Consider the following 12,689-nt stretch of genomic DNA (forward strand, 5'->3'; position numbering starts at 1 on the left):
TTTATCTGAAATTTGGCTTTAAATTTATTACACCAACCCAACTTGTCGAAAAAAAACACCACGGAACAACCTTTTCACTTCTTTTTTTTTAAAATTTTCTAACTCTGTATTTGAACTTTTTCATCCAATTAGTTCCAAAAAAGTTGCTTATATTTTTTAATACATAAGCTTTTGCTTTTATAGTCTTACTGCAAAATGTAACATTACAGATAATTTTGCCTTTAAAAATTAATTTAATCACCGAGACTCCACATGCAATCTTCGAGGTTTTCTGTAGTGTAGGTTTCCCAACTGTTTTCCATATATTTTCATTAATTGAAGTAATGTTGCTACCAGTATATAACTGTCATTTTACATTTGTATTATTAATTTTTACATATAACAAATTTCCTTTGAGTCTCATTTGTATTTCTCATTGCCAATTAACTGTTTACATGATTTTTTCTGTTGAACCATTTTCTAGGTTGTTTTACAGTGTTATTTTTTTTTTACCTATTTTACCACACTGGGAGCATTTTCATTTTTATAAGAAAGTCGAATCTGTAGTGTAATTCTCCACATCCAAAACATGGGTTAATTTCTTGCTTTTCATTTCTCACTTCAGTCACACTGACTGTATATGAGAACAGTTTCACACTTCAGTTTGTTCCGTATTATGCCTTAGGTTTATTATTCTCTAGCATTCCTCAGATATTTTTTGTAGTGTTAACTTCTAATTCTGTCAGAACTTGAATATGAATTTCTGCATCTTTCTTTGCCGTTAAACCTTGGATGAAAATTAAGCAGTTAAACATATCTGGTGTTAGTTCATTAATTTTAAATCTCTTGTATGTAATAAAATCTTTGTCCTCTTTGTTTGTAATATTCATGCATTGCCAGCACATATCAAATAAAGAGCTTTTTTGCTAAAAATCTGTGATAGGTTATTCACCATTTCTTCAAAACAAACTTCACCCAGTTTCTTTGGTAAAATGTAATTTCAATATTTCTCATGCTCAGCTGGTGTCAACTTTCTCAACAAAAGTAGAGATTTTTCTTGTCTTGCCAGTCGCACTTCTCTAAAAGTTTCCTCATACCTTCTAAAGAAGAGAAGGTAGTACCCTCCTCTGGGTTATACATGAACATTCTGATTGAGTTTGTGACAGTGTCAAGGGTGAATGAACTAGATGTATTTTCTGTTCTTTTCTGTATCAATTGTACTAACAGTTGCTGTTGCCTCTGAAATTTTAACAACTGCTGTTGTTGCAGTTTCTGTAATTCAATTACTGAAGTTAGTAAACCTTCCATGTTCAAGCAAAAACTGGTCCAGCATGAGCTTTGAATAATCTCATTGCCAAAAATGTTATGACGTAGGTATACACCTCTGGTGTAAAATGGTATAAAACAAATATATAGTTGGTTGTGGTTATCTAAAAATAACCTATCACAGAAATATATGTTAACACAGAACACACACCATACTACTCGAATGTAGGTATGATACTCAATATTCACTGTTCAACTACTGACTGTTAAACCAACACATGTTGAAGTAACACATTAAACCAACACGGTTGAACTAACACCATCAACTATGCTCAGTTCACACAGCTCTTATTTATTGTAATTGGTTAGTCCACCTTCAGTCACGTGGAGGTGTTCAAGATTCTCTCATAACAAAGAGTAAAGTAGTAAATAAATTAGCAAAGAGAGGATTTTTAGTAACATTTTTCAGGGTGTTTTTAAACAAGTTTCTTAGCCTGAGTGCACCACTGCACAAGAAGTCCACATTGGAAACTACTGGTCTAAAGCACAATTTTTTCAATGACACCTGAAAAATTACTGCAGACCCCCAATTTACTACATTGCATCTGTGGACCCCTAGAAATCTTATATGGATCCCAGTTGAGAATCCCTGGTCTACATTAAGTAACTGCTATTAAAATAAGAAAATAAATTTTAAACATTTTGTTACCTTTAAATGATGAAGTCTCAAACAAGAATCAAATTATTTCAAAACAATAGCTTACCACCAGAGGTCTCTTTTCTGTGACCACCTTAATGAATCCAAAGTGCTGATTTCATTTAATCTGCGTGTGATGAAAATACCAGAAACTACAAGTAGCTGGACAAACAGTACTGTGACTACAGATAGTTCCAGCCAGTAGGGTTCTGAAACAACAAAAGGGAAAAGACCAATACATCAGTGAATTGAGAATGATGAGAAAATGACCTTGTATTCTAGATATAATTAGATAAAATGAAAGAATGTGGAGGTCAATAGAAAAGAAAGAAAGAAAAGAAAAAGTTCTACATAACATGTAAAGCAGTACATATTTTCTTCATCTAATTACCAGAGTCAGCCACTGTTGGAATCCTAGACAATGACTTATTTATTTCTACGATAAGCTCCTCATTTAATAAATATAGTCTGCTTCCCCTGTTAGAAATGACTTTAGAATAAAATTTGATACAAGTGTCTTAGCATGTCTGTGCAATTGTTAGTATGTATAGATATTGAGAATATACCATATCTGTACATCACTTCAAAAACTCTACATATATATATATACAAAATATAGAGCAGTGTGGGTTATGGTCTTGTCACCAGCATTGTAAATCAGGTAGTTCATGAAGAAGTCAACTGCTAGAAAGTTAAAGGTGATGCTTTAGTTAGAAATAACTACAGGGGTATCAAATTATTAGACCAAGTGGTGAAAGTTAAAGAGAGGATCATAGCCTGACTAACTAGGAAGAGAGTTAGCCTAGATGAGATGCAGTTTTGGTTTTGTGCCAGGCAGAAGCACTACTGATGCTATATTTCTGGTAAGGCAACTACAGGAGAAATATCTAGCCAAAGATAAACCTCTGTATTTGGCTTTTACTGACTGGGAGAAAGCTTTTGACAGGGGGCCCCCGGTCCCTTATCTGGTGGTCAATGTGGAAACTGGGGATAGACAAGTGGTTGGTAAGAGCTGTACAAGCCTTGGACAGGGTGCTGTCAGTAAGGCGAGGACTGGCAACGAGTGAAGAATTCTGGGTAGATGTGGGGGTTCACCAAGAATCAGTCCTCAGCCTCTTCTTATTCAACATAGTCCTCCAGGCAATAACAGAGGAATTTAAGACAGGTTGCCCCTGGGAGCTCCTCTATGCTGATGACTTTGCTCTAATAGCTGAATCACTGCCAGAACATGAGACAAAGTTTAGGGTGTGGAAGCAAGGTCTAGAATCAAAAGGCCTTAGGGTTAAGCTAGCAAAAACCAAAGTCTTAGTAAGTAGGAAGGCTGAAAATTCACAAACCCCTTCTGCTAGATGGCCCTGCTCGATCTGTAGAAAAGGCATAGGTAGAAACTCCATACGATGTACTCAGTGTAAGCTCTGGAGACATAAAATATGCAGAAATATCAAAGGAATGTTAACCAGAAAGATAGTTTTTGTGTGTGGCAGATGCTGTTGTTGTTGGCACTCCGTCGAGGGTTCCAGTTGATCCGATCAACGGAACAGCCTGGTCGTGAAATTAACGTGCAAGTGGCTGAGCACTCCACAGACACGTGTACCCTTAACGTAGTTCTTGGGGATATTCAGCGTACAGAAACAGGAAGAAAGAGTGAGAGAAAGTTGTGGTGGAAGAGTACAGCAGGGTTCGCCACCATCCCCTGCCGGAGCCTCATGGAGCTTTAGGTGTTTTTGATCAATAAATACTCATAACGCCCGGTCTGGGAATCGAAACCGCGATCCTATGACCGCGAGTCCGCTGCCTTAAACACTGGGCCATTGCGCCTCCAAGAGTGGCAGATGCACAGGGGCAATAAACACTGAAGATGTACAGAAAACAGATTCTATCACATACCAGGGGATAAAACAAGAAGTAGTTGATAGCTTCTGCTACCTAGGCGACCAAGTCTGTAGTGGGGGTGGTTGTTCTGAGAGCGTAGCAGTTAGTATAAGAATAGCCTGGGTAAAGTTCAGGGAGCTGGCAACTAAGGGTCTCTCACTCAGGATGAAAGGTAGACTGTATGGTGCATGTGTGCAAAATGCCATGCTACACAGCAGTGAAACATGGGCCATGACTGCTGAGGACATGCATAAGCTTGAAAGAAATGAAGCTAGTATGCTCTGCTGGATGTGTAATGTCAGTGTGCATACAAGACAGAGAGTGAGTGTCATAAGAGAAACGTTGGACATAAGAAGCATCAAATGTAGTTTGCAAGAGTGACTGCGCTGGTATGGTCATGTGTTACATATGGATGAGGACAGCTGTGTGAGGAAGTGCCATACTCTAACTGTGGAAGGAACCTGTGGAAGAGGTAGACCCAGAAAGATATGGGATGAGGTGGTGAAGCATGGCCTTTGAACATTGGGCCTTACAGAGGCAATGACAAGAGACGAGACCTTTGGAGATATGCTATAACTGAGAAGACCCAGCAACTAAAGTGAGATTGCAGCCATGGCCGGTGCCAGTGTTGCATGTCTGGCCTATTTAAAAGTACCCTTGATGCATCGGGTGACATGATATGTTTGAGAAGACCTGCTGAGTCAAGTAAAACCAAAATCGTAGCTGTGGCCAGTTCCGGTGGCACATAAAATGCATCATCTGAACATGGTCGATGCCAGTTCCCCCTGACTGGTTTCTGTGCCTGTGGCACATAAAAAGCACCATCTGAATGTGGTCGAAGCCAGGTTCGCTTGACTGGGTCCTATGCCAGTGACACATAAAAAGCACCATCCGAACATGGCCGATGCCAGTGCCCCCTGACTGGCTCTCGTGATGGTAGCACGTAAAAAGCACTATCCAAACATGACTGGCTCCTGTGCCGGTAGCATGTAAAAAGCACCCACTACACTCTTGGAATGGTTGGTGTTAGGAAGGGCATCCAGGTGTAGAAATATTGCTAGGTCAGATTGGAGCCTGGTGCAGCCACTGGCTTTCCAGACCTCAGTCAAACCGCCCAACCCATGCCAGCATGGAAAACGGACGTTAAACAACGATGACGACGATATATATATATATATATATATATATATATATATATAAAAAGTTATTAATATTTCTAAGTCTCTCTAAAGGAGACTACGACAGCGGTACTGGAAATTAATAGTTATCGCCAAGCCAACATGGCAGTCCCATGGAGCTAATTCACGGCAGCTTTCGTCCTAATTTTGGGACTGCCATGTTGGCTTGGCGATAACTATTTATATATATATATATATATATATATATATATATATATATATATACACACACACATATTCTGCCTTCATTCTTGATCACTTTTTATCTCCTTCTCTTGCTCTTCCTTCTGGGTAGGTAACCATGTATCTCCTTTACAGTAGCACACCTGTTTCTGCCTTCTTTCTTGTTAACTCTCTCTCCCTCTCTCTGTCTCTTTCTCTCTCTCTGGCTTGGTAACCATATACCTCCTCTACAGCAAGACATCAGTTTCTGTCTCTATGTCACACTCTAACCTTTCATCATCTTGCACAAGATCACCTCCTCCAATGCCCCCTCCCCTCTCAAAGATTCCTTGTCTTACAAAGTTACTTGGTGATCCTGCTTAAAAAGTATCCATTCCACACTGTAAAGTGGTTGGTATTTGGAAAGGCATTCAGCTAAAACCATGCCAAAACTGACCTCGCCTGTGCTGGTGCCATGTAAAAAGTACTCAGTTCAGTCTACTGAATGCTCTCAAAGAAAAAGTACAGTAGAAATTAGATTTAAATATTTTCAAAAATTCAAAGTGATACCTGATATATAAATATATATAGCAAAGTGAGTCACCACATCAAAGTGTCAGTTGAATGTCACTACTAGTTTAACCCCAGACAAATTCTTCCGACAGCTGGTTTTTGGTGCAACGCTCTGCACCCTTTATATAAAATACATCGCTAGCAGGGGAAGTGAACCCTTACTACCTACCCTCCAGCAGCTAACAGTTATATAAGGGAGCAGAGCATTGCACCGAAAACCAACTGGTGGAGAATCTGCCTGAGGTTAAATTAGAAGTAACATTCAACTGTCACTTTGACGTGGGGACTACTACTCTAACTCCCTCTTGAGATTTTATAACTAATATATATATATATATATATATGAGGTACCAATGGGACAACCTGCTGAGGGCTACTGACCAGATCTGTGGCTGGTGAAAAATCCCCTCTCGACCTAAGGTAACATGATGGTGGAACAACGTAGTTGACAAGGTCATTAAGGAAGAGAAACAGGCTTGGAAGGATTGAAAGTGTGGTGGTAGTGGGGAACTGTATTAGATAGCCAGAAGGGAAGCTAGGAGACAGATTTACTTAGCCAGAGGGGAAGCAGATAAGAAAAAAATTTGCCAATGTTCTGTGCCATGAGGACCAGAGACTTGAAGTGTTTCGAATTGCAAGACAGTGTGTGAGAGAAAATCATGATGTGATAGGACAGAAATGCGTCCAAGAAGACTTACTGAAATGATTCATGATTGTTGCCATGTGATGCTCTTATATGACTTTTAAGCCCGGCCAAGCTTTTACAGATTTTATTACATCCTAGACAACTGCGCTGGCTGGCAGGAGAAACAGGTGCCACCACATGCACTCTCTTAGCATATCTTTTTAGACCTCCAGCTGAGAGGCACACCCTTCTACATTTTACACACGTTCTGTTATGAATTTTAATAGCCACATCAATGTTTATCATGGGTCGATTTCTATGAGAATTTTGGTGGTTCACCAGGCCTGCATGACTCAAACACCTCCGCCCACAAACCACACACATAAAAAGCAACACTCCCTCACTTTCCACAGGTTCCACCCTTCTAAGCCCCCTCCTAATTCTCTCATACTTTACTCTCTCCCTCTCAAACCTTGAACAACCATCATGCACTATCTTACTCCATCCATCACGGTCTTGTGCCTCCCTCTCCCAATTACCAGCTGCAATTCCTGTCTGTATTAGAGCATTTTTAAGGCAATCCTTAAAACTTAGTGTAGGCTTATTCACTGGACTCCTACCATCTTCCAGGTCACCATACAATAGCTGCTTGGGTAGTTGCTCATCACTCATTCTTACCAAATGTCCCCCCCACCTCAAATGTCTTTGCAAAATCATTGACTCTATACTTCTACTGCCACTCCTTTCAAGCACCTCCACATTACTAATGGCCATTTTCCAGTTTATCCCCCAAATTTTTCTCAGACAGTATTGATGAAATCGTTCCAATTGCCTTACCTGCCTAGGGTAAACAACCCATGCCTCACTTCCATATAGCAAAGATGGGAGGACACATGTGTTATATACCTTAACTTTAATTTGTGAAGATATATTATGTTATTTCCACAGACGCCTATCAAGCCTACCAAAAACACTACTAGCCCTGCTAATTCTGTATGAAATTTCATCATCAAGACCAGCAGTGCTCAAGGTACTTCCTAAATAAATAAATCTAGGTACAGTCTCCAACCTTTGACCATTCACAGTTATAAAAGGTTCCACATACATCTTGGAGGGAGCGGGCTGGAACATTATAACAGTTGTTTTTAGATTGACTGTTAGACCCAATGCTGCACATGCTGCAGAAATCACATTCACCATGTGCTGCACATTCTGAGAATGTGCCAACAGGTCACAATCATCTGCATACAGAAACTCAACAAAGTAAGAATGCAGAACTTTTGTTTTGGCACAGAGTCTTTTGAGATTGAAAAGTTTTCTTGTCCTATATCTTATATAGACCCCTTCAGGGCAATCTTTAAAAGCTATTTGAAAGACTATTGCGAAATATATAGCAAACAGTGTAGGAGTAGGAATATCACCTTGCTTTACACCATATTGTACAGAAATTGGATCTGATAAGGTACCAACTCTCACTTCCATCTTGTCATGAAATTGTCTAAGCATTCACACAAATTTTTCAAGGCATCCTAGCTTTTTTAGGATCTCCCAAAGTGCAATTCTATTGATAGAATCAAATGCTTTTGTTAGGTCAATGAGAACTTGGTATAAGTCCATATCCTGTTTGATGCACTTCTCTTGCAACTGTCCATCTCTACACACATTTGTAAGAGTAGCAAACCCCATGCTTTTCTAAGACAATCCAAGTCTCCCAATCTGCACCAACGCAAGCATTAAAATCACCCAAAATGACAACTTTGTCATCATGGGGGATATTGCGTATAATCTCTGTAAGTGATAGATAGAAGGCAAGTTCATCATCCTCTGATGAATTCATAGTTGGAGCATATGCACTTATGAATGTTGCATAGCGACCTTTTCTTATGTCTTAAAGACATTAAATTTCTAATGTCTTAAAGACATTAAACGATCCAAATGACTACATGGTAGTTCCTCAAGTTTTGAAACCATAGAAGTTTTGATAGCAAATCCCACTCCTGATTCTCTCTTATAGGTCTCCTCTTTACCACTCCAAAAGAAATGGCACCCAGCAGATTTCTCTACAAAATTCCCCTTTCCATGAATTCTTGTTTCTGTTAACGCTACAACATCCATATCATATCACTGTAACTCTTTTGCAACAAGCGCGGATCTTCTCTCTGGACAAGATTTCAGACAATCATTGTCTAATAACATTCGAACATTCCTACATCCTATATTCATAAGCTTGCATCTTAACTTGAATTTACTCACAGTTGCATGATGATGACCGGATCAAAGCTGTGGTACCCTGGGACACCTACCAGGCCAGACCACAGAACAAAATGTTCCAGAGCCCTTTTTGCCATTTACTTCATTATCAATATGAACTTTCATTGTTTAGATGTGCCTTTTTAAGCTTCGGCCAGCCATGTACATACAAAATATCCATTTCTTTTTCCTCTCCAGCAATACTTGTGATTGACACTTTTTAAAGTGAAGAAAAGTTTTGCACAGCAACCATTCCCACTCTCTAAACTACAAAGCATGATCCAAAAAGAAGAGCAAGTCGACATCATTGGGTGCAGTTGCAGTCGCAGGTTTTATATCAGAGTGTCCTTCTCCCAGTCTTTGCACAACCAAAGGCTAACTACAAGACAGCAGTGAAGTATTTAAATTCAGAGTTACTTTCTCTTAGATAGACTGCCTTTGCCATGGGTTGGGTAAACAGAGGGGCTCTATCCACCCATCATCTATTTATTATATAAGAAAAAGACTAAAATAAGAGAAATAAATACAAATTAAAAATTGAGATAAAAACTGAGTAAAATTAAAAATAAGATTGACATACAATATATACAATTTAAAAACACAATATACAATATGTACACACACATGCTGAAATACAGTATTTACAATACACACACATAAACACTCCACAAACACACGTAGTTGAATGGCCATTGACTACCTTGTATTTCCTCCACCCTTTGACGGGTCTTATTTTCTGTCCTGCAGGGTGTTCAACAAGCACCCACCTCACCAAACAAGCCTGGTGGAGTTGCCATTTTAGTTGCCGACAACCCGACCATGGAACAAGTTGTACTGGACTACATGGTACCAGTAGTACTCAAGAGCGACCTGACATATGTATGTATGTATGTATGTATGTATGTATGTATGTATGTATGTATGTATGTATGTATGTCACAACATGGGACCTTGAAGACTGCTAAAATGCATGAAAGTATACTAATCCTTTAATATTTAATATTTCATTTATTCAATAAGACAATCAATACTTCATTCCATTTTACTATATGTACTATATATTCTATATCCTACTTTAATATTATAAGAATATAAATAAAACATAAAAAACAGACAGAGTTGGAATTCTTTTGAATAATATATATATATGTATATACACATAAGTGCAGCAAGTATTTTGGTCTGAGATTGTCTGCTGAAACTAAAATGATTGCAGCATGGAAGACATAAGTTAGCCATTCAGAAACACACAAAGACCATCAATTTAACTTAAACATTTATTTGTAATCATCCTCCTCCTCATCATCATCATCGTTTAACGTCTGCTTTCCATGCTAGCATGGGTTGGACGGTTTGACTGAGGACTTGCGAACCAGATGGCTGCACCAGGCTCCAATCTGATCTGGCAGAGTTTCTACAGCTGGATGCCCTTCCTAACGTCAACCACTCCGAGAGTGTAGTGGGTGCTTTTACGTGCCACCGGCACGAGGGCCAGTCTAATGGTACTGGCAATGGCCACGCTCAAATGGTGTTTTTTACGTGCCACCTGCACAGGAGTCAGTCCAGCGGCACCCGCAATGACCTTGCTTGAATGTTTTGTTCATGTGCCAGTAAGGCGACGCTGGTAACGATCAAGCTCAAATGGTACTTTTTACGAGCCACTGGCATGGAAGCCAGACAGCTGCTCTGGCAGTGATCCCGCTCGGATGGAGCTGTTAGTGCTCCACTGGCACAGGTGCCAGTTGTCGAATTTGGTTCAATTTTGATTTCACTTGCCCCAACAGGTCTTCACAAGCAGAGTTTAGTGTCCAATGAAGGAAGGTTGGCATGTGTGCCAGTCGTCGAATTTAGTTTGATTTTGATTTCACATGCCTCAACAGGTCAAGCAGAGTTTTGTGTCCAAAGAAAGAAAGGTACGCATAAGTGGGCTGGCTACACCCCTGGTAAAGGTCACGTGTTATGGTCTCACTTTTCTTACTGGGTCTTCTCATGCACAGCATATTTCCAAAGGTCTCAGTCACTAGTCATTGTGTCAGTGAGGCCTAAGGTTCGAAGGTCGTGCTTCACCTACATCTTCCTGGGTCTACCTCCTCCACAGGTTCCCTCAACCGCTAAGGTGTGGCACTTTTTCACACAGCTATCCTCATCCATTCTCGCCACATGACCATACCAGCGCAATCGTCTCTCTTGCACACCACAACTGATGCTTCTTAGGTCCAACTTTTCTCTCAAGGTACTTACACTCTGTTGAGTATGCACACTGACATTACACATCCATCGGAACATACTGGCTTCATTCCTTGCGAGCTTACGCATGTCCTCAGCAGTCACGGCCCATGTTTCACTGCCATGTAGCATGGCTGTTCATACACATGCAGCATACAGTCTACCTTTTACTCTGAGCGAGAAGCCCTTTGTTACCAGCAAAAGTAAGAGTTCTCTGAACTTTGCCCAGGTTATTCTTATTCTAGCAGCTACACTTTCAGCGCACCCTCCCCCGCTACTGACTTGGTCACCTAGGTAACAGAAGCTATCAACTACTTCTAGTTTTTCTCCCTGGAATGTGGCGGAAGTTGTTTTCTGCACATTTTCAGTGTTTATTATTCCTGAGCATCTGCCAAATACAAAAACTATCTTCTTAGTTAGCCTCCCTTTGATATTGCTGCACCTCTTATGTGTCCATAGCTTACACTGGGTACATCTTATAGAGTTTCTACCTACTCCTTTTCTACAGATCGTGCAGAGCTATCTACCTAAAGGGGTTTGTGGTTTGTCTACCTTCCTACTTATTAGGACTTTAGTTTTAGCTAGGTTGATGCTAAGGCCTTTCGATTCTAATCCTTGCTACCACACCTGAAACTTCTCTTCTAGTTCTGATAGTGACTTAGCTATTAGAGCAAGGTCATCAGCATCCTGTTTTGAATTCCTTTGTTACTGCCAGGGGCATCCTATCTTGAATTCCTTTGTTACTGCCTGGAGGACTATGATGAATAAGAAGGGAGCTGAGGACTGATCCTTGGTGGACCCTTACCCCTACCTGGAATTCTTCACTGTACTCATTGCCAACCTTCACCTTACTGATAGCATCCCTGTACATGGCTTGTACAGCTCTCACTAACCACTCATCTATCCCTAGTTTTCTCATTGACCACCAGATAAGGGATTGGTGGACCCTGTCAAAGGCTTTCTCCATGTCAATGAAAGCCAGGTACAGAGGTTTACCTTTGGCTAGGTATTTCTCCTGAAGCTGTCTGACCAGAAATATAGCATCAGTGGTGCTGTGCTTTTCCCTGGCACAAACCCAAACTGCATCTTATCTATACTGACTCTCTCCCTAATTAGTTGGGCTATGACCCTCTCTATGACCTTCATTACCTGATACAACAACTTGATAACTCTGTAATTATTTGTATCTAAAGTGTCACCATTACCTTTGTAGCAGTTGACTATGGTGCTGCTATACCAGTCATTAAGTATGACTCCTTTGTGTATCACCTGGTTAACTATACGGGTGACCAGGCTACAGCTGACATCTAAATTTACATTTAAAACTGCAACTTGTTCACTGACAACTGAAAAAATTGAATATTACAATATTGGGATGTTTCTGTTGCTTTTGATTGGCATAGGTCAATTGTTCTGGTTGGGTGCTCACAGCTGGTCAGTTATCGATGATATTTATCTACATGTTATTGTACTGTTAGTTATGCCCTCCACCGCCATTCCCACCTAACCCCTGATAGCACTCCCCTTCAGTAGTCCTCCATTTTCCCCCTATTCCTTTTTTATCACTCCTTCCCCCTCTCTCATTCTTTACTGTTAGCATCTTAAACATTTTATGAATGTTATTGATATTGCCTTTGCCAAAGAGCAGCAAGCTGGCAGAATCGTTAGCACACCAGGCGAAATGCTTAGTGGTATTTCGGCTGCTGTTACGGTCTGAGTTCAAATTCTGTCGAGGTTGACTTTTGCCTTTCATCCTTTCGGGGTCGATTAAATAAGTACCAGTTACACACTGGGGTCGTCATAATCAACTTAATCCCTTTGTTAGTCCTTGTTTGTCCCGTCTATGTTTAGCCCCTTGTGG

At 40.2% G+C, this 12,689-nt stretch overlaps 1 protein-coding gene across 2 annotated transcripts in view; it reads right to left on the reverse strand.

Moving 5' to 3' along the window:
* The window catches only part of LOC106882057 (uncharacterized), a 77,684-nt gene that overhangs the window by 7,799 nt on the left and 57,196 nt on the right, over window positions 1–12,689 (reverse strand). For both annotated transcript variants that reach the window (XM_052974652.2, XM_089366666.1), the window contains one exon: window positions 2,010–2,151. In XM_052974652.2, the coding sequence (XP_052830612.1) occupies window positions 2,010–2,151 (142 nt within the window). The remainder of the gene's footprint in view (window positions 1–2,009; window positions 2,152–12,689) is intronic.

The sequence above is a fragment of the Octopus bimaculoides genome, chromosome 19 (genome assembly GCF_046866305.1).
Source record: "Octopus bimaculoides isolate indiv1 chromosome 19, ASM4686630v1, whole genome shotgun sequence".
NCBI lineage: Eukaryota > Metazoa > Mollusca > Cephalopoda > Octopoda > Octopodidae > Octopus > Octopus bimaculoides.